The sequence below is a fragment of the Bos indicus genome, chromosome 9 (genome assembly GCF_029378745.1).
Source record: "Bos indicus isolate NIAB-ARS_2022 breed Sahiwal x Tharparkar chromosome 9, NIAB-ARS_B.indTharparkar_mat_pri_1.0, whole genome shotgun sequence".
Lineage (NCBI taxonomy): Eukaryota > Metazoa > Chordata > Mammalia > Artiodactyla > Bovidae > Bos > Bos indicus.
Genome location: NC_091768.1, coordinates 62,847,049 through 62,874,873, shown reverse-complemented (window position 1 = coordinate 62,874,873; position 27,825 = coordinate 62,847,049). Strand labels below are relative to the sequence as shown.

The window sequence follows — 27,825 nt, the reverse complement described above, 5'->3', positions numbered from 1 at the left end:
GAGAAGGAAATAACTAAATCCCAGTATGGTAGCTCTCAGCAGTTGCTCAAAAAAAAAAAAAAATCTTAAGGCACTTGAACTTGTTTTGGTGAGATTTTTATGGTTTTGAGGAATAGATTTTTAATACAAATACAGCATGAGCTTTAAGAGTTTCCATGATACTTTGCTTTCATTTCAGAGCTTCTTTGGGCTTATTTTATACTGGCTTAACTACATTTATTTTATTTTGCTTGTGTTTTAACTAAACATTTCTCTACCCCACTAGAGGATAAGCCCCAGAAACGCAGGGACTAGTTGCTCTCTTCCCTGGTACTTTGCCCACAGAAATTCTCAGTAAACATTTTCTGAATTGAATTAAAATTGTTGGTCTTTTGTGGCCTGAAAAATATGCCAGTTGCACGAACACTTTAAAACAAGTAAGCAAGGTTCAGTGTCAGCTTTAATAGGATATTGCTAAGACTATGTAGTCTTACAGATGTATGAAAAGTCATACATTTAGTTGTTTCCCTAAGTCCATTTTATTGAAATAACGTGTATATAAGTTGTCATTTAGCCTTTGATGTAATTTGTCATCTGTTAATGGTAGAAGTTTTTTGGAAAATTTTTTTTACTAACAGAGGATATAAAATGTATAAGGTCTTTCATGGTATGGATATTCTGATAGCTTCCTCGAGAAATAACTTTGCTGTTGGTTTAGATCTTGGGGGAAAAATAATATGAACTTATTTCTAGAAATATATTTTATTTATTTAAAATTTATAATTAGTATAATTCTTATTTTTGAGATTCATCTTAAAAATCAGAAGGATGCAGCACTTTGTAATGTGACATGAAAATTTTAAGTTAAGTCTTATTTTTCAAAAGTTTAGTATTATATTTAAAGGCTGATAAGCTTGCTTTTGAAAATCTGTTGTAATTCTTTGGATGTTTATTTAATATTTGTAGGTAGCTCATGAAAAGCTGATGGAGAATGGCAGCTGTGAATTGCATTTTTTAGCTACTCTAGCTCAAGAGACTGGGGTGTGGAAAAACCCGGTACTGTGCACTATTCTTTCCCAGGAACCATTGGATAAGGATAAAGGTAAATTTTCTAGAGAGAAGAGAGAAAGAAAAAAGAATCATTAGACTAGAGAAAATAAGTACTTAAAATTGTTTTGATATAATCCCAGAATATTCCAAGAAGGACCATTTTGTTTAAGTTTTATATGAGGTACTTGAGGCCCTTCACTTTTTTTTTTAATTGGGGGAAGATGTATTTACAGGATTATGTAATCTTAGGGTAACAGAGAAACTCTTTTTTTTCCTCAACATTATTTTATCCGAGGAATTCCCTCTGTAACATCTGACAGGTGGCAATCTAGCTTATACTTGATAACTTATTTGACAGATGGAGAAGCAAAAGTAGGGTAGTGAAATGATTTTTCTCAAAATAGATAAGAAATTAATGCTAGTAACTCTAAAGTCTTGTGCCTCTAAGATTAGTACTCTTTCTTAAACAGTTTTTTTTTTCTCAGACTTATTTTATCCTGCTTTGTTATTATTATATGGGCTTAGGCAATAAAGATCCCAGTTAAACTGACAGGTATCCTACTAGATAGATGGCTAAACCACTAATATGTATAACACTTAATGTTCAGAGTTCAAAAACTGTATGTGCTGTGAAGAAGAGCACATATTATTATCTTTGGTATTTTCTTGAGATTATTTAGGAAAGTGCTCAGATTTCCCAAGGTATTTAACTAGAGAAATAAATAAGCTTCTTCCATTGTCGCTTTTCGTGTTGGTTGATGGCAAAGCTTAGGCATTTTGCTATGTGATAGCAATTTCTGATTTAGAAAGGAGTAAACTCATCATTTGTTAACTCTTCTGGTACTTTGATATTTACCAAAAGACTTCTCAGCTAATCTCCAAACTTCTCATCAAGCTGATTGTTCCTACCTGACTCCTCTCTTAATATTTACCCAGCTTTCTGGATAGTTTTAGCAGTGTTATCTGTTTCTTGGCTTTCACTGCAAGTTTATTTGTATTACTGCCCTTTGTGTATTTCCCCAGATTAGTTACATTAGAGGTCTCTTAGACCTTAGAGAAATAGATCCTCATTATTTAAAATAATAAGAACAACATTTAAAGGTTGAGAGTCTTAGGGGCTTTTTGCCTTTGGTGTATTATTTTTTATCCCCAGTATATTACCACCACTGTGTTTTTATTTCTATAATTAAATTCTACTTTTTACTCTTCTCAGCTTTAGAAATATTGGATAGAATATATTAATAATAATACCAAATTACATTGTATAGTTATTGCAGTTTGAAATGTGCTTTTAATCTTCACAATGATCCTATGGAAAAATGGGATCTTTTTTTGTCCCTGTTTCACAGGTGAGAAAATACAGGCTCAGAAAGATTAGTTGTCTTTTCTGTATCACACTGCCAGTGATGTGAAGTAGAGCTGGGAATCGAAGTGAGGTCCCCAGCTCTGTCCTTTTTATATTATGCCATGTTGCACCCAGCCTAATAAAATAAAATCACACCTAGCTTAAATAAAGATTTAACTCCTTTTTTCTGTTGTCAGCTTCTGAAGAGCATCTTTGCCAAACTCTCACATTATGCTGATGCAGAAAAATAGAACCTTTACCTTAGCAGAGATTTAAAATTTACCTTAAAAGAATATGTGCTCAGTATGTGCTCAGTGTCCTTTTTTGTTTCAATGTGCCTAACATTGTTTCTGTTAACAAATGTCTTTGCCCATCTCTGTGCCACTTTATTTCATGATCCTCACCTGGCATAGCTACTGGAATAATTTGGGCTATAAAGCAAAAGGAGTTTCTACAGTAACAGATAGACTGTAGGTAGCCAGATTTTAATATGACTCGTGAAGTAACCAGAGGGATGTTATATGACTGAGAGACTGTGCAGCTATAATCTTTATTTGGCCCTGTTATTTAGCCTACTTCTTTGACGGAAGTTACTCTGTGGGTAATCACATAGACTTGAACTATATGTTGAAGTAATTAACATTTTACACATATACACTAATTTATTTACATTTTCAAATTGGGCAGTTGTACAGCATGTGGAACTTTCAGCTTTTTATATGATATATCCAAACCCTTGGTTTAACCTATACTGGCCTATGGCAAGTTTGATAAGAGCTAGAGCTCTGCCAGCAATAGGTACACTGTAATAGGCTATGTTCATTAGTTTGTTGATAGCAAAGCGTTTGAAGTTTTGATGTAGTATTTGAACAGTGGATAATCGACTTAATTCTGATTTATTTTAAATAACTAATTTTTATTGACTAATTTTAGAACTAAAATTTAGTTTTATTGACTAAATTTAGAACCACAAAGCCAGGTGGCTCAGTGGTGAAGAATCCACCTGCAGTGCAGGAGATCTGGGTTTGATTTCTGGTTCGGGAAGATGCCCTAAAAGGGAATGGCAACCCACTCCAGTATTCTTGCCTGGAGAATCCCAGGGACAGAGGAGCCTGGCAGTCTGTAGTTCATGGGATCGCAAAGCATTGGTCGTGACAACACACATGCAAAGCCCAGCTAAAACCAACAAATGTTCTTTGATTTAGGGATTGAGGGTGTATGGGACTCAATTAAAAATGCTGGTTTCCCTTTAAGGTTTTAGCATCTTAGAATAATGTAACTCTGATATTTAAACAGTGTAATTAAGTTGATGGCCTTTGAATATCACAGGAACTTTAGGCTTACATGTTACTTGTGCCTTCCTTTAGTTATCATCTAAGAATTGGAAAGGCGCTGAATAATCATTTATCTTTTACTCAATTTTAACTCCCTTCTAAGACATTACTCACTGGTAAAATGAATGGGCCTTTGCTTGAATACTCATAGAGAATGGTAACTATGTAATTCACTCCATTTATAGCTGCTATTAGATAATCTTTATTGTGTAAATTGTGAAAAACTATGTACTTAAGAGTTGCTGTCTTGGATCTAGTGCTACCCATAAGGCCATGCATACCTAACAAAGTACAAATCCCTCTAAAGGGACTAAAAGCTATCCTGGTGTGTCCTGATTTTAAGTCTACAATCATGATTTCTGACTTCAGTGCATTTTGTTTCTTGTTCATGTGTAATTCTCGAAACTTAACATGAACCCCGAATATGATCTGGCCGGCATTTTTATACATAGTATTTTGGCATACAAAGTATTCCTTTTTTTCTTTTTTTAAATTTCACTGTGTTAAATCCATTCTGCCTCTGCAGCTTGTCCATATTATGTTACATCTTGGTTTTGTTAGTTCAAGGGTTTTGTCTTTCCAAGTTTAAGCAGATATTATTAGCATACAGTATGTTGGCATCCAGGTTCTTGATAATGACCATTAAAAAGGTCATACTCAAACACCTAGCCCCTGGAATACTTATAGACATTTTCTTGTTTCCTTTTAGTCTTTTAGCCAGTGCCCTTTTGATTATGGTTGTTTCATCACATATGCCTGTTTCCTTGTGTCTGGTCCATGGCTTTCCTTTTTGTCTATAGTGACACTATGATGAAAGACCACAAGAGGTATTTGGCTAGAGTTTTATTAAGTAAGATTATTTACTATTGAGGTTAGTCTGACATTAATGTTTTAAAAAATATTTTTGTTTATTTATTTGACTGCGTCTGGTCTTAGTTGTAGTGCACAGAATGTTCATTGCATCATGTGAGATCTTTTACTGCTGCTCATGGGCTCTAGTTGTGGCACAAGGGCTCCAGAGCGCGTGGGCTCAGTAGTTGTGGCACAAGGGCTCCAGAGCATGTGGGCTCAGTAGTTGTGGTACAGGGGCTTAGTTGCTCCATGGCATGTGATATCTTAGTTCCCCAAAAGAAGACTGAACCCATGTCCTCTGCATTGCAAGGTGGATTCTCAAACACTGGGCCACCAGGGAAGTCCCTGACCTAATCATATTTTAAATGAACTATTTTATAATAGTTTTCTAAATACTCCACACCAGTTTTCCCAACTGTTAGTATGTATATATTTATTAATTATATATGTTAATATAGTATATCATTAGTATGATCTGTTTGTCACAATTAATAAACCAGTATCAATACTTTGCTATTAACTAAAGTCTATACCTTATTCAGATTTCCCTGGTTTTTACCTGTTGTCTTCCTTCTGTTCTAGGATTCCATCTAGGATATCACATTACATTTAGTCATCATGTCTGCTTAGGTTCCTCTTGGCTATGATAGTATTTTCAGACTTTGCTTGTTTTTGATGATCTTGGCAGTTTTGAAGAGTATTATAGGATTTCCCTCAGTTTGGATCTGTCTGATGTTGCTCACGTGATTAGTACTTGGCTTATGGGTTTAGGGGAGGAAGATCACTGAGGTACAGTGCCATGGTCATCATACGAAAGGTACCTGTAACCAACATGACTTCCTCACTGTTGGTATTAACCTTGGTCACCTGGCTGAATGTGTTTTTCACATTCAGTGAAATTACTGTGAAATTACTCTTTTTCCACCTTTCCATGCTGTACTCTTTGGAAAGAAGTTACCTTATGCAGCCCACACTTAGGAGTTGGAGAGTTAAGCTCTACCTCCTTGAGGAGGCAGTATCTACACAGATTGTTTGGAGTTCTCCACAGCAATTTGTCTTTTCTTTTTTAAAGATTACTGATGTTTTGGCTGTGGTAGGTCTTCGTTATATGTGCTGCCGAAGCAAGCACTGTGGCAGGTCTTAATTACTGCCCTCGGGCTTTCTCTTAGTTACGGTGAGTGGGGGCTACTGTTTGTGTGTGAGCTTCTCATTCCTGTGGCTTCTCTTATTGCAGACACTGGTTCTAGGCTTGCCAGCTTCAGTAGTTGCAGTGCCTGGGCTCAGTAGTTGTGGCACCTGGACTTAATTGTGGGATCTTCCCAGACCAGGAATCGAACTGGAATTGGTTGCATTGCAAGGCAAATTCTTAACCACTGTACCACCAAGGAAACCCGAAATCTGTCTTTTCTTCCTTATCTATTTGTTTAATTAATATGGACTCAACTGATATTTACTTTATGCTTTAGTGATAATACAACACTATTTTGTTGATCAAATTGTTCAGCTTTGGCCACTGGGAACTCTTCAAGTTAACTTCTCTGTCCCTTTGACATAGCCCCATGGTTGTGGGTTATGTTTTTGTTTGAGTACTTCCTTGTTTTTTGTTTCTACAAGATGCTCTATGTTTATTCTGTGTATTTCTTGCCCCAATCCTATAATCAGCTGTTTCTCCAAGGAACCTTAGTTCCTTTCAGTGGAGAATAGTGTTAGGAACCAAGCCCTGGTAACTGGTTGTGCTCGTTGCTACTGAGGTGTCATTGCCTCCAGGAACTCTCAGCAGACAGAGTAAAAAAATATATGTAGGTATAATTAATCTGTGTGTGCACACATATTTATAAATGTTTGTATATGTAACCAGTTGTATCTATATTACACTAAATGTGAGAGTTTATACAGATGTCTCCAACTCTAATCTATAGCACCTGGATCATTCTGACCTTCTCTTCTTATCTATAACCTCTCATTTCAAAAGAATGTCATATAATTGGAATTATACAATATGTAGCGTTTTCAGACTTCTTTTACCGTAGACCATCCTATATTGCTTAATCATCCATATATTACTACTTACTTACTCCTAGTGTATGTATAGTGATTTCAGAATTGATAACCTGTATCCCTGTGGAAAACAACTTTTATCAGTGTACACAGTGCCTTTTTCCATATTTGTACTGACTCCTCTTATCCCAAGTTAGGTGAGCAGCCCATTCTCCCATCTCTAAGACAGAATCTTTTGCCATATTCTACAGTCTCTCCTGGGCTTCGCAACCTCCTAAATCATATTTTCAAATTTGCCTACCATTGGAGTCCTTCTTCATGCCCTAAAGTTGTTTGGGTTTTGACCAATGCATATTATCATGTATCCTCCATTATAGTATCATACAGGATAGTTTCGTTGCCCTAAAAAAGATTAACTGTGCTTCACCTGTTCAACCCTCTCCTGAACGATGACAATTACTTATCCACGTTTATAGACTTTTCAGTCTACCTTCATTTAACAATATGCATGTAACATTTATCTATGTATTAGAGTGACTTAATAGCTCATTCAAAAAAAAGTTGCTGAATTATATTCCATTGTAAGAATCTACCACAGTTTGTTTATCCATTCACTTCTTAAAAGACATCTTGTTTTCTACCAGTTTTTGGCATTAATGAGTATAACTGCTATAAATATTTGCATACAAGTTTTTTGGATAAATTTTCAGATCAGTTGGGTAAATACCTAGGAGAAAGATTGCTTATATGGTAAGAGTATATTTTGCTTTGTGAGAAGCTGCCAACCTATACCATTCTGCATGCTGTTCTAGATTCTCACTGGTAGTTACTTTTATCTATTTGGGCAATTTTAGCCATTCTAATATATGTGTGTCATGATATCCCATTACTTTAATTTGTGTTTCTGCACAGACAGATGATACTGAACATCTTTTTACATGAATATTTGCCATCTGTATATCTTCTTGGGAGAAGGATCTGTTTATATCTTTTGCTTTTTTTTAAATTTTTTACTGGTGTATAGTTGATTTACAATGTTGTGTTAGTTTCTGCTGTACAGGAAAGTAAATCATTCATACATATACATATAGCCACCGTTTTTAGCTTCTGTTCCCATGTAGGTCATTACAGAGTATTGAGTAGAGTTCCCTGTGCTATACAGTAGGTTCTTTTTAACTTATCTATTTTATGTATAGTAAAGTATATATGTCTATCCCAATCTCCCACTTTATCTCCCCGTCTTTCCCCTTTGGTAACTGTAAGTTTGTCTTCTACATCTGTGACTATTCCAGTTTTGTGAATAGGTTTATTTGTACTCTATTTTTTTAGATTCCACATATAAGCGATATCATGATGTTTGTCTTTCTCTGACTTATTCAGTATGACAATCTCTAGGTCATTCACTGTTCCCTTTAGTTGTTATAGTTTGATATAGGTCCTTTAGCAGATAGGAGCTTGGCAAATATTTTCATTTACTCTGTGACTTGTTTTTCTTTACAGTGCCTTGCAGAGGGCAGAAGTTCTAAATTTTAATTAAGTCCAACTTATTTTTTTTTTCTTTCATGGATTGTGCTTTTGTTGTTTTGTCTAAAAATAATCACCAAACCAAATATCATATAGATTTTTCTCCTCTTATGTCCTGGACCCTGGAGAAGGAAACGGCACCCCACTCCAGTGTTCCTGCCTGGAAAACCCCATGGACAGAGGAGCCTGGTAGGCTACAGTCCATAGAGTTGCGAAGAGTCAGACACGACTGAGCGACTTCACTTTACTTTATCTCCTGGATGTATCATATTAATAGTTTTGCGTTATATATTTTGGTCTGTGATACATTTTGAGATAATTTTTGTAGAAGTGCAACCTAATTTATGTTTGGTGAATCTTTCTTGGTTCTTGACAGTCACTTTTTTTTCCTGAACACTCACAAGTCATATTTCTAATGTATTAATTTTAAGAATCTTCAGTTCAGTCGCTCAGTCATGTCCGACTCTTTGCGACCCCATGAATCACAGCACACCAGGCCTCCCTGTCCATCACCAACTCCCAGAGTTCACTCAAACTCACGTCCATCGAGTCGGTGATGCCATCCAGCCATCTCATCCTCTGTCGTCCCCTTTTCCTCCTGCCCTCAATCCCTCCCAGCATCAGAGTCTTTTCCAGTGAGTCAACTCTTTGCATGAGGTGGCCAAAGTACTGGAGTTTCCGCTTTTAGCATCATTCCTTCAAAAGAAATCCCAGGGCTGATCTCCTTCAGAATGGGCTGGTTGGATCTCCTTGCAGTCCAAGGGACTCTCAAGAGTCTTCTCCAACACCACAGTTCAAAAGCATCAGTTCTTCAGCGCTCAGCTTTCTTCACCATCTCTCACATCCATACATGACCAGAGGAAAAACCATAGCCTTGACTAGACGGACCTTTGTTGGCAAAGTAATGTCTCTGCTTTTCAATATGCTATCTAGGTTGGTCATAACTTTTCTTCCAAGGAGTAAGCGTCTTTTAATTTCATGTCTGCAGTCACCATCTGCAGTGATTTTGGAGCCCCCAAAAATAAAGTCTGACACTGTTTCCACTGTTTCCCCATCTATTTCCCATGATGTGATGGGACCAGATGCCATGATCTTCGTTTTCTGAATGTTGAGCTTTAAGCCAACTTTTTCACTCTCCACTTTCACTTTTATCAAGAGCCTTTTGAGTTCCTCTTCACTTTCTGCCATAAGGGTGGTGTCATCTGCATATCTGAGGTTATTAATATTTCTCCCGGCAATCTTGATTGCAGCTTGTGCTTCTTCCAGCCCAGAGTTTCTCATGATGTACTCTGTATATAAGTTAATAAGCAGGGTGACAATATACAGCCTTGACGTAAGACTCTTAGCAATATATTTATTCCTCTAGTCTACAGTTTGCAAAATGTACCTTAGGTCCCATTTTGAAAATTATATTTTCCCACCTGTTTCCATTTGCTCCATTGTTCTATCTTTTTCAATCTAAAGGTTGTTATCAGACCCACCATTCTCTCTATCATCATAAATAATGAATAATCAAACCCAAGGAGCAGAGACCCTTCTCAAGAAGTTACCCACTTCCACCAATTTGATTATATTCATCTTATTTGGCATGCTTGTTGTTTAGTTGCTATGTTGTTTCTGACACTTTTTCGACCCCATGGACTATACCCTTCCAGGTGCCTCTGTCCGTGGGATTTCCCTGGCAAGAATACTAGAGTGAGTTGCCATTTACTTTTCTAGGAGATTGCATCGCAAGCAGATTCTTTACCACTGAGCCACCAGGGCAGTCCAGTTGGTAAGCTAGGGGTCATCTTTTTAATAACAGTTTGCATGGTGTATGCATCCTTGGTCCTGAACCTGCTGTTTTTTCTTTTTTTGTACATGTCATTATTGTAAAATCTAAACTTTGAAAGAGCTCCCTACTAACAGTTACACTGAATTCCTTCAGCCCTTTCCCTTCTATTTTGGAATAATTTGCAGTTGCATAAATTGTGTTTTTATTCAGCTTGCCAGTTCTTTCTTGAATCCTAAGCCCTGGGGTTCATTTTTTGTTTTTTGAACTCCTTGGTTTTCAAAGGAAATTTCTAAAGCTTAAGATTTTCCATAGTACTTATAAGTCCTTCAGAGCTTTGTGAGAAAATAAGTCTTTATTTCAGTAATAAACTTTACGTTTTAAAATAAACAGGAAAAACATGCTGCTTGGTTTACCAGATATTAGCATATCTACGATGTAATAATATTTTAAAGGAAGAGATGGGAGGAGAGAACAGATGAAATGAGGCCAGATCTGATTACATGCAGCTGAATTTGTTTTCAGATAGAAATCTCTAGTTCTTCTACTTGTTGAAACTTTTCCTGTATATTTTATGGGCCTATGTGTATCTTCACCTGTATTCTATGTATAGAATACCAAAATGGGTGATTCTGAAACCTACACTTAAATATGTTGACAGTTTTTTTGAGTGTTAAAACATTTCTTATACAAAATCACTAAAAAGAACATCTTGTAGATTATACATTAAGTAAGCTTAAGAAATACAGTTCTCCTAACATTTCTATTTGGTTATCCTTTTTTTTTTTTAGTTAAAAAATTTTTTTTGCTTTCTCTCTCTTTGGCTCTTACTGACCTTGTCTTGTTATAAAAAACAAATAAACGGAATATTTTGAATTTTATTTTTAAAAATCACTGCTAAATTAGATTGCCCTCTTTAGGTTTTACTTAGATCATTGAGGATCAGTGACTCTGAATAGAATTAAGCTAATGGAATTTAACGGCAGTAAAACTGTAGAAGTGTTCACTTTCCCATTTCAGACTGATGTTTTATTTTGCATTTTGTTAACCTTAATTATATTCTACTGTTACATAACTAGATATATGGTGACCACCAAGATTTTATTTTTACTAGTAATGATTTAAAACATAAACTTACTGGCTTTTCTAAACATCCTAGAAAAAGTCATTGTTTCTGTTCTAATGAGTCTGATTTCATTATCATGTTACATGGATAAAGACGTGAGAATTTAATTAAATGTAATAGTAATAATTAAATCTTACTCCACAAGAAAATTTTATGGTTACATACTTACTTTTGTTGTTGTTGTTCAGTTGCTAAGTTGTGTCTGACTCTTTGCAGCCCCATGGACTGTAGCACGCCAGGCTCCTCTGTCTTCCACTATCTCCCAGAGACTTACTAGATTCATCTATAACATGGAATTTTTAAAATTTATATAAATTCTATTTTACATCAATCATGTCAAAAATCAGTTACGATCATAAAGTTTCAGGCTTAATGACAAAGCAGGTGGTTTAAGCAATTCTGAAATCTTCAGTGAAAATGCTGTGTCTTGAAATTTAGCTTATTCTCCCAGGAAAGGGTGAGAGGTTGGGTGAAGGAAGTGTTAAGCTTTTATTAAATTTCTGAATTTGAATTTTTTGAACTAATGCTGAATTGATTTTTTCATTGCATTTTTTTCTTGTGGTAAAAACGCAGAATTTAATCATTTTTAAGTGTATAGTTGGAGAAGGCAATGGCACCCCACTCCAGTACTCTTGCCTGGAAAATCTCATGAACGGGGGAGCCTGGTGGGCTGCAGTCCATGGGGTCGCGAAGCGTCGGACACGACTGAGCGACTTCACTTTCACTTTTCACTTTCATGCATTGGAGAAGGAAATGGCAACCCACTCCAGTGTTCTTGCCTGGAGAATCCCAGGGACGGGGGAGCCTGGTGGGCTGCAGTCCATGGGGTCACGAAGAGTTGGACACGACTGAGCGACTTCACTTCAGTAAGTGTTTGGTAGTGTTTTGTATGTTCATACTGTTTTGAAACATATCTGCAGAACTTTTTTAATCTTACAAAAAGATTTTATCACTTGCAAGAGTGATTTTAAACAATAGCTCCCTCCTTTTCCCATACTCCACTCCCAGTCCCTGGTTAGTCAACATTCTGCTTTTTGTTTCTATGACTTTGACTACTTTACATACCTCATATAAGTGTAATCATACTACATATTTACCTTTTTTTGACTGGCTTATTTCATTTAACATAATGTCCTCCAAATACAACTGTTGTTAGCATGTGACAGAATTTCCTTCTGTTTTAAAGGTGAATAATACTACATTATATGTATGTGGCACATTTATTTATCAGTTCACCTGTTGATGGACATCTGGATTACTTCTACCTCCTGGCCCTTGTGAGTAGTGCTGCTGTGAACACAGGAGTGCAGATGTCTCCTTGAGACCCTCCTTGACTTCTTTTGTGGCATCCAAAAGTGGGATAGCTGCACCACATGGTAGTTCTGTTTCTGATTTTTTGAGGAACTTCTAGACTGTTTTCCTTAGAGGTTGTATCATTTTATAGTGCTATCAATAGGACACAAAGGTTACAGTTCCTCTACATCTTCAACCAACATTTATTTTCTCTTTTTGTTTTGTTGTTGTGTTTTTGAAAATAGCCATTCTGAGACAGGTGTGAAGTGATATCTCATTATTTTCATTTGGATTATTTGATTGTTGTTGTTGTTGAGTTATAGGAGTTCTTTATATATTCTGAACATTAACCTCTTATCACATATGTAATTTGCAAATATTCTCTCCCATTGTGTAAGTTGCCTTTTTACTCTGTTGATTCTGTCCTTTGATGTAGGAAGTTAACTTTGATGTAGTCTTATTTTTTTGTTGTTGTTCTTGGCTAACCCTTGGTATCATGTCTAATAAATCATTGCCAAGTCCAGTTCTTGAAGCTTTTCCCCATTGTTTTCTTCTAGAAATTTTATAGTTTTGGGTGTTATATTTAGGTCTTTAATTCCTTTCAGATTGTTTTTTTGTATGGTATAAGGGTTTAATTTTAATCTTTTGCATGTGGATATCCAGTTTACCCAGCACCATTTGTTGAAGAGACTATCATTTCCTCTTGAGTGGTCTTGCCACCTGGTTGAAGATTATCTGATCATTTAGTGATGGTTTATTTCTGAGCCTTTTCTATTCTGTTGCATTGCCTATATTCCTTTTATGCCACTTTTGATTGTTTTGTAGTCCATTTGAAGTGAGGAAGTGTGAGACCTCCACCTTTGTTCTTTTTCAAAATTGTTTTGGCTGTTTGGGATTCCTTGAGATTGCATATTAGTTTTAGGGTCAATTTTTCTATCTCTTCAAAATAGCCATTCCAGTTTTGTTGGGATTACATTGAATCCATAGCTTGCTTTAGGTTATTGGACATCTTAACCACATTAAGTCTTCAAATCCATGAACATGAGGTTCCCTTGCATTTCCCTGTGTCGTCTTTAATTTCTTTCAGTAATGTTTAATTTCTTTCAGAGCTTCCCTGGTGGCTCAGACAGTAAAGAATCTGCCTGCAGTGTGGAAGACCTGGGTTCAGTTCCTGGGTCGGTAAGATCCCTGGAGAAGGTAATGGCTACCCACTCCAGTATTCTTACCTGGAGAATTCCATGGACATAGGAGTCTGGTGAGCTGTAGTTCATAGGGTCGCAAAGAGTCGAACGTAACTGAGCAACATGAATTCAAATTCATTCAGATTAGCTGTTTGCTTCCCAGGTGGCACTGCTGCTGCTAAGTCACTTCAGTCATGTCCGACTCTGTGCGACCCCAGAGATGGCAGCCCACCAGGCTCCCCGTCCCTGGGATTCTCCAGGCAAGAACACTGGAGTGAGCTACCATTTCCTTCTCCAGGTGGCACTAGTGATAAAGAACCCCCCTGCCAATGCAGGAGACGAAAGAGACTCGGGTTCAATACCTGGGTTGGGAAGATTCCCTGGAGGAGGGCGTGGCAACCCATTGCAGTATTCTTGCCTGGAGAAGGCCATGGACAGAGAAGCCTGATAGGCTGCACTCCATGGAGTTGGAAAGAGTTGGAAACGCCTGAAGCGACTTGGCACACACCCAGTGTTTATAGGTTTCACTGTATAAGTATTGCACTCTCTTGGTCAGGTCTGCTAAGTACTTTATTCTTTTTGTTGCTATTATAAATGGAATTGTTTTCTGAATTACCTTTTCAGTTTGTTCATCGTTAGCGTATAGAAATGAGTCTTGTTTTTGTGTTCTGATTTTGATATCCTGCAACTTCACTAAATTTATTTAGTGCGTGTGTGTATGTAATCTTGAGGATTTTCTACCTATAAGATGATGCCATCTGCATTCAGATGATGATATTTCTTCCTTTTTATTTTAGATGCCTTTTACTTCTTGCCCAAATGCTGAATCGATTTTAAGAGAAAATAAATTTTTTTAATGGAATAGGTGATGCAGATTCATGAAGGTTATGATGGGAATTTTGGAATTTATCATTTGAACACAAAGGGAAACCACTTGGAGATTTTAACTGGGAAAGGAGAGTTGCATATGTTCTTCAGAGGTGCAGGGAAAAAAAGCATCCTGAGTCCCAGTGGAGATGTGTTAGAAAGACTAGCAGAATGCAACAGAGTGGTCTGGGAGATTAACAGTTTGAGCTGAGAGAAGAGGGTGAATGGTAGCTGTGTAGGTGGAGAAAAATGAATGGGAGTATGGATGTGAGAGTTGGACTGTGAAGAAAGCTGAGCACCGAAGAATTGATGCTTTTGAACTGTGGTGTTGAGAAGACTCTTGAGAGTCCCTTGGACTGCAAGGAGATCGAACCAGTCCATTCTAAAGGAGATCAGCGGAAGGAATGATGCTAAAGCTGAAACTCCAGTACTTTGGCCACCTCATGCGAAGAGTTGAGTCATTGGAAAAGATTCTGATGCTGGGAGGGATTGGGGGCAGGAGGAAAAGGGGACGACAGAGGATGAAATGGCTGGGAGACTCTATGGACTCGAGTTTGAGTGAACTCCAGGAGATGGTGATGGACAGGGAGGCCTGGCGTGCTGCGATTCATGGGGTCACAAAATGTCGAACATGACTGAGCGACTGAACTGAAGTATTTGGGAGCTGGAAGTGACAGGATCATATGGTGGATTGTAGGTTAGGATAAGGAGGAACAAGGCAGAAGAGGAAAGTTTTCATACCACCTTTTAGTTCTCTTTAGTTTTATAACACACATTGTGGCATACATATTTTTGTATGCAGAGTTTGAGATGATTGTGAAAGAGCTAGCTGGAGATGCTGCAAGGGGAATTATGTGCAAATCTGAATGTGGAGATAGACACTCAGTGAATAGATTTGACTCCACTTTGGGGGGAATCCAGGACCTAGTCCTGGGTACATGGTCAGTTAATATTTATATAAAGATTTATCACAAATATTCAACTTACATATTGTAATAGTTTAAAAATTAATTATCTTTCATGTTTTTCTTTTTACTATTATGTAAGTGGCATTTTATGGAAAGAAAGCCATTATTACTTTAATTGAACTGACAGTATCACTCATTTACATTGCCATTGTAGGTCATCCAGATCTCTTGATAGGGTTGAGTGTAGTAAAACCTGCTTTTTCCTCCCAAGGATGTAAATACACAGGACATAAATAAAAAGGCTACCCAAGTAAAATTCAATGTATTTTATGGTTTTCTGGGATAGGGGTGGGGAAAGCAGGGTCAGATCAGATCAGATCAGTCGCTCAATCGTGTCTTGACTCCTTGCGACTCCATGAATCGCAGCACGCCAGGCCTCCCTGTCCATCACCAACTCCCGGAGTTCACTCAGACTCACGTCCATCGAGTCAGTGATGCCATTCTGGCCATCTCATCCTCTGTCGTCCCCTTTTCCTCCTGTCCCCAATCCCTCCCAGCATCAGGGTCTTTTCCAGTGAATCAACTCTTAGCATGAGGTGGCCAAAGTACTGGAGTTTCAGCTTTAGCATCATTCCTTCCAAAGAAATCCCAGGGCTGATCTCCTTCAGAATGGACTGGTTGGATCTCCTTGCAGTCCAAGGGACTCTCAAGAGTCTTCTTCAACACCACAGTTCAAAAGCATCAATTCTTCGGCGCTCAGCCTTCTTCACAGTCCAACTCTCACATCCATATATGACCACAGGAAAAACCATAGCCTTGACTAGACGGACCTTTGTTGGCAATCTGCTTTTGAATATGCTATCTAAGTTGGTCATAACTTTCCTTCCAAGGAGTAAGCGTCTTTTAATTTCATGGCTGCAGTCACCATCTGTAGTGATTTTGGAGCCTAGAAAAATAAAGTCTGACACTGTTTCCACTGTTTCCCCATCTGCAGGGTAGGGAGTGAAATTTGATGTGACTAGCTACTTAAGAATAAAGATAAAGCTTTTTTCAAGAGTCTGATAATCTTTGATGTGCTGTTATAACTTTGTAAGGAAAACAGGTCCTGGAGTGGAAAGAAATAGAGAAACATATAGAAGAATGAGGGAAGGAAAGCAGGTAAAAGGAAAATGGAGAAGGAGAAGGGGGAACGTGGGGAGTGAGTTTCCCTCCCCTAAGGGGGAGGTTCTGAATAGAGGTTAAATGTAATCTACTTTTGATCCATTTGAACTGTGAGCTTCAGAATACATAATTACTTTCCTCTGAAAACAAATGCTACTTCACAGCTCTCTTACTTAAAGTGCTATTCTAACAAGTAGTAGGCACACTAGCTAAAGAATTTACTTTTTCTCATTGCATCACTATGTTAAGGTGGAAGTTTGCAAGACTGGGCTGCTTCTGGTCCCGGTTCTATTGTTAACTGGTTTTATGACCCTAGGAAGTCATTTGCCTTCTGTGAGCCTCAGTTTACTCATCTGCCAAATGATGGAGCTGGATAAAATGATCTATAAAGCTCCTTGTGCTCTAATAGTCTGTATTTCTTGGAAATCTGTTTTGCGCTAAGTGTGGCAATGGTTTCCCATTGTTTAAAAACACACACACAAGTATGTTTTTGAAATATATAGTAACATATTCTACTCTACTTGAGTTAGTACAGAAACTATTTTGTATAATTTGTCATTCTAACTACATGCTGCTCTTTGAGATTTTAGGGACTGTTTGAAATTCTATTAAGATTATCATTAGTTTCATTTAAAAGTTGCCACCTTTAAATAATTTCTTTGCTATGATCTTCAGAGTTCGCTGAGTATGAGTTTTTCTGGGAGTATGTGAAATAATTACCAGGCTTTTTACCACTAGTGTTTCCTGGAACCTCAGGCTGTTTCTTAAAGTCCATAACTTATAGCCAGAATAACTTTTAAAAAAAACTCTTATTTCCTTATGTTTTCATTGAAAATCTTTACAGATTTTGCTTTGGCTATTGAGTTAAACTATGAAAAGATATTTGCAGTGTAATTGTCCTAACAGAATTGTGTGATATTGAAAAGAAAAGTAATGCCCTATGTATGTCAGACATACCATCAGAGGTACCAGAGGGTTATACGGATAGTGTTATTTATCTGTGTTTAGTCTTTATACTTTTTTTTTTTTTGGTGTAGTTTAATGTGTAAAGAATAGAGAGTAGCAGGAATAAGGTCTAGACTTCAAGAAAAGGATGAAATTTGGGATCTTGTATTATTAAATTACTTATATGCTCATGGTTTTAATACTGAGGAGCTTTGATCATACTATTTTATAGAAGAATATTTTCACAGTGGAGTACAGTTAGAGCTAAAGTTACTAAATGGTAGCAAAGGATATTTACTATCCTTTGCTACCATTTAGTAGCAGAGAAAGTAGAGAGGAAGAACATCTTTTATTTTCCATGTTCTAACCCACAAATTACTTCCTAGACATGTTTTCCAGTCCTTTCACAAGTTGAGAAATCTTGTGTTTTATTTATAGGGCATATAAAATTTTATCACTTGAAAGCCTTCCAAAGGTTGTCGGCTAGCCGTCACCAAGTAAATTTTTAAGCACCATTTTCATCCTGGTAAAGAAAACTTAGGGAAAAGTTTAAATTTGTGTTTGTTAAATTTTAAAATCTCCTTCACAAATTAGAAAAAAAGTTAAATTCTTCCTTGTAGTTCATCAGACAAGCACTCAGAAATCCAAAGTTTGAACAGAATGAATATTTATTATACATTAGTGGGTCTTACGGAGAAGGCAGTGGCACCCCACTCCAGTACTCTTGCCTGGAAAATCCCATGGATGGAGGAGCCTTGGTAGGCTACAGTCCATGGGGTCGCTAAGAGTCGGACACAACTAAGCGACTTCACTTTCACTTTTCACTTTCATGCATTGGAGAAGGAAATGGCAACCCACTCCAGTATTCTTGCCTGGAGAATCCCAGAGACAGAGGAGCCTGTTGGGCTGCCGTCTATGGGGTCGCACAGAGTCGGACACGACTGACGCGACTTAGCAGCAGCAGCAGCAGTGGGTCTTAAGCAAGTGTTGAGGTTTATTGGTTGATACTTTTAAAACTTAGAGAACTTTCAGCAGACTACCCTCCAACCCCTTATTTATTTTTCCATGGATAATTTAAATTTGTCCTAAAACACCTATTAAGGCAAGATAGGGCTTCCCTGATGGCTCAGCGGTATAGAATCCACATGCAGTGCAGGAGCCGCAGAAGATGCGAGTTCCACCCCTGGGTCAGGAAGATTCCCTGGAGGAGGAAATGGCAACCTACTCCGGTATTTTTGCCTGAAAAATCTCATGGATAGAGTAGCCTGGCAGGTTACAATCCATGGGGTCACACAGAGTCAGACATGACTGAGCATGCATGCTCAGACTTCACCTTTTAAAATGAAAAATACATCAACAGAATTGAACACAATATTAGTTGAATTTCATCCTCTAGAATATCCAAACATCCTTTTGTGGTTACCATATAAGAATCCTCCTGCCATCACAGGAAATGCCAATAGAGACAGGTTCAATCCCTGGGTCGGTAAGATGCCCTGGAGTAGGAAATGGCAACCCACTTCAGTATTGGCTGGAATAGTTTATGGTCAGGGGAAACTGGTGGGCTTTAGTCCATGAGATTGCAAAAAAGTGAGGCACAACTGAGGGACTGTGCATATACACATGAATGTGTAATGCCCTCGCCCTGCAGATTTCTAGAAATGCTAACCCCTGATATTCAGGAATAAAAGCTGTGGGAGAAAGAATTTAGTATAATTTTAATAATACTGACTCGGAATCCAATGCAAAATTATTTTTATAATCAGGAATTCAACTCACCTCATTGTAAATAACTATAAATGGTACTTTAAGGGGCTAAAGTATTAATGCAACTCTAAAAAATTAACTACATAATCATCTTCTGCTTATAAGATCAAATATTTTGTGACAGTCTGAGAATAATAGAAAATTGCAACAACAAAAAAGTTTAGTTTCTCTGCTTTAAACAAATATTCCTTGTTAAGTATTTGTATTGCAAATGAACTATTTACCAAATGTTAATAATCTATTATGTCTTGTTTTTTAAAGTGAATGAATTTTTAGCTTTTGAGGGTCCCATCTTGTTGGATATGAGAATTAAACATCTAATCAAAACAAATCAGTTAAGTCAAGCAACTGCTCTAGCAAAGCTGTGTTCTGACCATCCAGAGATTGGTACAAAAGGTAGTTTTAAGCAAACTTACCTTGTCTGTCTTTGTACATCGTCACCAAATGAAAAGTTAATCGAAGAGGTGAGTATGTTTTCTTTTGTTAGTAATTATTTTTTAAAGTAAAACTAATAATTTTTAATTACATTAGAATGTCTTTGACTTCCTTTTCTCTTAAATAGTGAAGAGCCATTGTTATCAGTGTTAAGTTTTTGATGTGCTCTTAGATAGTGATTGTAAGCAGCTTTCAGGATTATATGTAAACATTTCACCTGGCTTCTACTTTAAATAAATTGGCTCTTTTTTATCGGAAAGATGGTGGTAGCTTAATTTAGCTAGCATTTTTTATTAGTGTTCAGGCTTTAATTTCAGTTTTACCTGACTTCACAATACTTGCAGATTTTATTTTAACTAAGTAACTTAAAAAAATGTATGTCTTCCCCCTAAGTATACTCTCTCTCTGTCCCTCTGTATACATATCTATCTCTGTATCTATCTATATTCATTTTTATTTGCATAGTTTAATTTAAATTTGCATGTTTAGTTTTTGTTTGTAAGACAAGTGATTGTGTTTTTTTCACTTCTAGTTGGCATAAAGTATAGTATTCATGTATTTGTGTATTTTATACTACAGATTTCTAAAAGTAGAATCGTAATCCAAATGGAATTTTGCATCTTAGAGGACTCAATTCCAAAATGAAGTTGAAGATAGGGTAGGAGAATTGAAAGTTGTTGATCAAAAAAGCAGAATATGTATATAAAGACAGTAGATAAAGAAAACTATAATACATTGGACAGTGATGTGTATATATGTCTTATTATCTCTAATATAAGTATCCTTTGATTCCAGAGCAGTAGCAAATGGAGAACAAAGGGATTGTGGGACAGATTTTAGGATATGCAAAGGGAGAAGCTGAAATAAAAGAGAGGACAATTAACAGAGGGTGCGTGATCCCCTGAATAGATGGAGATTGTAATCAGAATCCAGAAGAAAGATAACCTCTAACAGAAAGCTAAATGGCCACATGAGGTTAAAGGTTGGAATTATAATGGTGATTGTGCGATTTTTCTTGAGAATAGTAAAGAGGAAGACGATAGCCTTGGACCAAGATGAGAAGCCTGTAGTGTATGTTTTGGATAATGAGGATCCTAGGAAGAGTGATGGCATGCAGTTTCTAGACCGGATGAAGTAGAGCCAAGGGCTCTGGCTTAGGAGATCATTAGTTTGGATATTAGCTATTTTTCTCTTTAGTGTTTCTCTTTTATCTCAGGTAATGGCTTTTTCATTGCTGTTTAGTAGGAGCTAAATAGAGGATTGAAATTTTCTTATTAGTCAAGAATAACTTTGTAGACAATTTATTGGCAAATATATAGTTTCTTGAGATACAGCCTTTGAAATGTGTGTGACATTTTTTAGTCCTTAAATAGTTATTATGATATTGCATCCTGTGTATTTTTCAGCTTCATTTAAGTTTTTATTATCAGTTCAGTCCCAGCCCTTAATTAAGTCTGTCCATCTGCTCATCCTTCCTTCAGGAGATTTTTATTAAGTAAATGAAAGGTGTCATCTAAACACCGAGGGGGTTGTAAGTGAGTAAAGCATGGGTCCTTAGAAGCATACCTTCTAGCAGGAAACTGTCTAAAGATAGGGTGGTTACATTAACTTCTAAAGTCCTGTTTGAAGTTGAAGACTGAATTTGTTATCTCCAGGAAAGTCTCTGTTTCTAGCTATCCTGAATAGTCAAAAAAATCTTGCAGCACTGAACCTAAATTCCCTCTTGGTTTAATTATCCAGAGTTAAGTAACAACAGCCCACCCTGCTGTGGGAGATCCTCAGGAAAATTCTATCTCTGATGTCATATGAAGTTGTTTTTTCCTTCTCATTTTAAGCAGGTGGAATTAAGATACTTCATGTTCTTTAAGCAGAGTACACAGAATCAGTTTCCCCACCCAGAAGCAAAACTAGATCACATGCTGTAGAACAGAACAGGATATGTGTAAGTCTAACAACATTTCTTGTTAGAAATCCCTTTTCACTTAGAGATTGTTTGATTATTCATTTATTTTTCTATTAGAAACATGTTGAAACTGACTCTTCATTGTTCCAAGTGAAGTAAATTATGTCATCACTTCTGCCCCAGGGAGAGTAATCACTTTGGAGCAATTGCCCAAACATTGCCCCCTTCGAAAGAGGAATGCTCTCTCCCTCACATGACCCACTTGAAACATTTCCTTTACCTATATGGTTCTTGTAAACATTTGAGGTTTTTACCCATTCCTTAGACTAGGTGGGAATAGATATTGGAAAGAGTCAACCATGACCTGGACCTATAGTCTGTGTCCAGATGAGCCAGTAAGCAAGGAATTGACTATTTCTCAGGACCCTTCCACTGTGATAGAAATAACAGCTAGCCCTGGTGGATGGCCGAGGAATGAGGCTGAGAGAGACCAGTGTTTATCTGGCTTCTCTTGAAGGACTGGGCTTTGGCCTGGGTTCTTGGTGTCAATATAAAAATGAAGTTAGAAGTGTTTATGTATTCAGTATTTCTATTGGTTTTGTTGTCAAACATAAAAGTAAAATCTTCTACTTTGTCTCTCTCTGTTATTTCCCATTTGACCCAAGTAATCATTAAATGTGAAATTTGTTTATTTCTAATATTTTTACATAGAAACATACTTTAAACATGCACACATCCTTGCTGCTAGGCACTTTTCCTGCTCTTAGTATGGACATCTTTCCATGTCATTTCTTTATAAATCAACCTCATTCCTTCTTCTGGCTGCATAATTCCATAGTATAGGTTTGTAATTAATATTTTAGTCAAACTAGAGGACATTTAAATTGTTGCCTGGTACTTATTGATAGATCCTTTCATTCTTCTTGGGAGTACACTGGTGGGATAAATTTCTGTAAGTAGAATTGCTGAATCAGAGAACCTACACATCTTAAATAGGGCCGTGCTAACAACCCCTCCCCCCCCAAAAAAAAGATTATATGAGTTATGCTCCCATAAACAGTATATGAAATTTTTTATTCCTTAACACTATAGAGTATTTATCTTTTAAATCTAGCTTAAGATTTTGCTATTCTGAGAGTTTAAAAAAAAACAGCTAATTATTTTAGTGTAACAGGTTTACCGTTTAAGTCCTTTTCTGGATGGAGGAAAGCAGTTTTATTTTGATAAGCAAAAAGCTTCTCCTGAAATGTGTTTAAGCCCATACATTTTAAAAGTGCACTTAGTGAATGTATGTGAAATATGAAGTGTTCTGTATTTTTTGAGTATCTGGCAGAAGGCCATATTAAAACATAAAAGTCATTATTTGCAGTTTTGAAATAATTTTTACACTTTACAAAGGGATTTAGAAAAGTATATCTTTAACAAACAGATCATGCTAATTGACTTTAAGAGTTTTATTCATATTTTTAAATTTTCTAGTGTTAAATTTTTGGTCATTTTTTCAAAGCAATACAGAGTAGATATTTGTAACACATAAATAGTCCCTATATTGGTAATATATTGATAGTCCTTACTTTATGCTGCCTTGGATTATGAAAAATAGTTCTTGCTCATTGATGGCTAAAGTTGACCTATGTTTCACTTGCACAGTTTTAATTCAGCCATTGATTAGGTTTCATTTTCTCTGTAGTGTCCTCTTTTTTTTCAAGTGGGGTATCTATATTAGGGAAATAAAGGCTATTGAATAGTGCATAGTAAAAATTGCTTCCATAGCATACCAATAAAAAGTGAAGTTTTCTGTGTAATTAAATATAGCAGATGTTTCAGTTCGTATGTTGTGTATTTGTGAATTTATAGTTGTTTGTTGTTTGTTTATAGTACCTTTGTTGTTTTTATATTTTACATAGATACATGTTTTATTATTAAGTGTAAGCTAATACAGATAATATCTTGGAAAAACTAATTTATTATATATAATGTATGCATTTTGCATTATCTAACCATTCAGTAAGAACACCTTAGGTTTTTAAAACACATGAAAATTTGATTCAAAATAAATTAGACTTTCATGATTTAAGAATTTTTTTAAAATTGAACTTGTAAAATCAGCATTGATCAATGAAGACCCTCAATGTGCTTATGCAATATGCTTATGTAGAAGTCTAGAAAAAGCACAGACTTTGAAGCTAGATCTGGGTTGAAATCTTGACTGCTAATTAAGCACGCAGCTTTGAGCAAGTAACTTAATTCTCTAAGCCTTGTCTCTAAAAGAAATAGTATTAGTTTAAAAAAAAAAAATCGTAGTAGTATTTACCAGGCAAGCCATTGTGTTGGTTTAGCAGTGCTGTTCCTGAAGAAACTGACACAAATAAATGAATAGTAGAGTAGCTGCTATTTTTATTATTACTGACATCTTAATGTATAAAATGTTACTAATACCTATCTAGTAGAAAAATTATGATTAATAATTATATACATGTATAAGATGTCTAACAATACATTTAACTTATTGTAGGTATTTGAAAATACTAATTGTATAAATGTGTATTGTTCAGCCCTTTTTGTGTTTGTTTACATAGGGTTCCTTATAGATAAAGATCTATACAAAAGAGGAAGACACAGGAATAATGGAATAAGTACTGTGCCAGGGAATTCCAGGATTTGGGTTTTAATCATAACTCTTATACTAACTTCATATTTACTTTAAGAAGTGATTGTTCTTACACACATAGATTCAGAGTTGGGTCTTAGTGTTTTCTAGCTTGATTTACTGTGTAAAATGGAACTTCTGAATCTGTCCCCTTGCAGTCTTTATCCTTGTTGTCAAAGATCAAACCTCAGGATTACCCCATTTCCATTCAGACACTTGTTTAATTCTAAACACCTTACATTTTACACACAGACACACACAAACACACACACTTTCCCTGTACTCAAAAATTAATGAGGAGACACAGAGATTAACAGAGATATGTGTAGTTAGCTCTGTGGTACATGGGTGCTAATGGTTTGTATTGATCTTCAATTCTTTTTGCCATTTGACAGTTGTACCATGTTAATTCTGTGGAACACCAGTGATTTGGGATTGTATGCTCTTTGTCACATCTTTATCTTAAAGCAAATACTTATAGAGATCATAGGTAAATTCTGATTGTTTTATGTAGTAAATCATTGTAGTAGAGATAATAAATTTTAATTTTTAAAAAATAAGCAATAGATGTAAGTGCATAATTAAATGAAGCAAGTTGCCTTCATCTAGGTTATACTTATGCATGCATGACTTGACAAGCTTTGAGATGGAATGAATATATATGAAAAGAAAAATAATGGAGATTTATAGAACTCTGAGGTGAGCTTCATTTAAAAGTGGTATAGCTACATAAAATGTTTCATGTTTTATTTTATTCCCTCTGATGAATAGACACTTTGTTTTTTAGTCTATATCCAGTAAATGTTTATCTTTTTGTTCATTCTAATGCTTTTTAAATTACTGGATAAAGGGGAAAAAATACAAGTAGCAGCTTTTCTTTTTCAGTATTATAGACCTGATTTAATGGGTAGAGGTTGCTTATAATTAGCATTAGTTATTTACATATAAATGAACAGTTGTAAAGGTCTTGAAAATCATTGGTTCTCTGACTTGAAGAAAGATTATTTTTTTTAACAGTAGCCCAGTCATGACAAATTATGAATTGCTAATTTATGAGTTAATGAGGTTTTGCCAAAGAAAATGATCTGTACATATTAATAAAAATTGTAAAGTATATTACTATATATTCTAACATAAAACCATTTTATGGCATATTTCTGTATCCTTTCTCTGTAGATTTCAGAAGTTGATTGCAAAGATGCCCTAGAAATGATCTGTAACTTAGAATCTGAGGGTGATGAAAAAAGTGCTCTTGTCTTATGTACTGCATTTTTATCACGTCAGCTTCAACAGGGAGATATGTACTGTGCTTGGTGAGTTGATTTTCTTTTGAAAAGAGAAGGTTGTTAAATAAGATTACAGATAGGTTGTGCAGATACCTTAAGAACATATTTTTAAAAGTCTTTTTAGTGTTACCAAGACAAAAAAGCTTATTTTCAGATACTATATGCTGTGTAAACTGATTATCAAGTAGTTCATATTATAACTTTAAAATTTTTTTGTATTGAGAGACCACACAATTCCTTAGTGTACCAGTAATGATCATATAATGATCAGTTATAATTAGGAAAATTTTAAATGTTGGAAGGTGAAAGAAGGGCTTATTTTATTTAATGCTACAATAAAAATGTTTTCAGCTATGTAAGCCACCTTTAATTTAATGTATGTATTGTTCCTTTGCATATTGCACACTTTTTGCTATTAATGCATAACTAGGTGCTAGTCATTAATGTGTAGAAATATAGTTCATTTACCCACTTACGAGGTGTCATTCTGTTAATACTTCACTAAATTCTTCAATACACATTTCTTCATATGGTACATTCCCTAGTGTGCAAACCTGTTAAATATATCATCTTTTGGGAGGATACAGATAGCAGGGATAATTACTTCAGTTAAATCAAAAAACTTAAGATCAGCTGTCTTAAGTTGGTGTTAGCTCAGACTGGCGATTTATCTGATCAGTCGACTGTATTATTAGTCTTAAGTGTTATGCTTGTATTGTGGAAACACAAAAGAAAATTCAGTGTACAACATTCTGAAATTTAAGAATATTTACCTGAACTGTGAGGGTGAGCTCATGGTAGGAAGTGGCAGTACAGGGGATTGAGTTGAGATAGAAAAATCAACTAGAAAGCCTGTAAGTAGTTCAGCTGGGAAGTTAGGAAAGTTTCCTGTGGATATGGGGTGAGGTGAGAGAAATGTTTGAAGAGGCTGATAGATAGGGTTAGTAATAATGATGCGTTAAATTAGAAGGGCAGTGAACCAAAAAGAATGTTAATTATCCTGTTCATGTATTAACTTTCAGGTTTCAGGAGAGATCAAAGTGGGGAATTCTTAGAAAAAACTAAAGAGGTGAAAGTGGTCAAAACTAGAGAGACAGATTCTGAAGTCCTCAGTATGCAGGTTAAAATCCAGTAGATGAGCGGGTTATTCAAGTGGATGGTGAAAAGGGCAAATTTTGTAGGACTGGAAACTGAGGAGCTAATTGGAAAGGCCTGTATGGAGAATACTTGAAGTAGCAAAGATTTGTGTGGAAGTTAACTGTGGAGGACAGAGAGAAATAGGATGATAGGTAAAAAGGTGGAAAATTTCTCAGTTCAGTAGGGTTATTTTCTAACTGTGGTAGCACAGAGCAGTTATTTTCTTCTGGGTTCTATGTCATCATTGATTCTTAACATTATCTAATAATAAATTATTAGAAGATAAAAATTAAATGCTTTTTAAAGATCATTTTGCCATTGATGCATTTTATATATACACATGTATTTTGCATTTCTTATTACTTTTAAAGTTCAGATGTGGTGTGTGTATCTTGTTTAAATGTGAGGTATGTATCTTATTTAAATGTCACATGCTTTCCTAGTAAAAGGTAGTGAGTGCTTCTTTGAGATTGAAAAATCTTAATAAAATGATAAATCATATCTTGATTTTATTTAATAAGTCTCTAGAAAATTGAGAGTCTTTTTCTTTTAAACCTCATTCCACATATAGCTTTAGAATCTGAAACTAGTTTTAATTTCAAATGTAATTACTAGACTAAGTTCATGATTTTACATTGCACCTCCAACTTACTTTTTTACTTTTTTTTTTCTTTTTAGGGAACTCACTCTCTTTTGGAGTAAATTACAGCAGAGAGTAGAACCTTCTATTCAAGTGTACCTAGAAAGGTGTCGTCAACTTTCTTTGTTAACCAAGACAGTATATCACATTTTCTTCCTGATTAAAGTTATTAATTCAGAGGTAAGAATGATCAAGGTATCTTAATTTCAGATATGTAAATTACACATTTAATATGTGTACTTCCAGTGACTTTTATTTCATTTAATGCTTTGAACATTGATTTTCTTATTAGTCCTTAATTTTACTTGATACAGAGAAACTTAAAAATGCAAATAAGAGCCAGGGGCTTGCTCTTAGCCCAAAGACAAGCAATGTATACATAATACTCATATTTTATCATTCCACAGTTTTTCTTCTAGGTGTTACACTGTTTTGATAATTTGGTTCTATATAAATTTAGAAAGTGTAAAAAGAAATATAGCTTCCTTTGCTTGCCATCTGGCAGACTACAGTATCTAAAATTCCTTCTTCTACAAAAGACCAAGAAATACTTGATGAAATAAAACATTGTTCTTAGTGCTTAGCAGCTTGATTACAAGAATAGTGGAGAATTCCCTAGGCTCAAAAAGAAGAATCTAAAAATTGGAGTAGAAACTTTGAGCTGAGGCTAGGG

General features: G+C 35.8%; 1 protein-coding gene across 5 annotated transcripts in view; it reads left to right on the top strand.

Annotated features, from left to right (window-relative positions):
* ZNF292 (zinc finger protein 292) overlaps positions 1-27,825 on the top strand; it is a 95,514-nt gene that overhangs the window by 54,199 nt on the left and 13,490 nt on the right. For 3 of the 5 annotated variants that reach the window (XM_019967391.2, XM_070796117.1, XM_070796116.1), the window contains 4 exons: positions 946-1,081; positions 19,363-19,565; positions 25,266-25,402; positions 27,191-27,332. In XM_019967391.2, coding sequence (XP_019822950.2) covers positions 946-1,081; positions 19,363-19,565; positions 25,266-25,402; positions 27,191-27,332 — 618 coding nt within the window. The other 2 variants (XM_070796118.1, XM_019967393.2) reach the window with 2 other exon arrangements.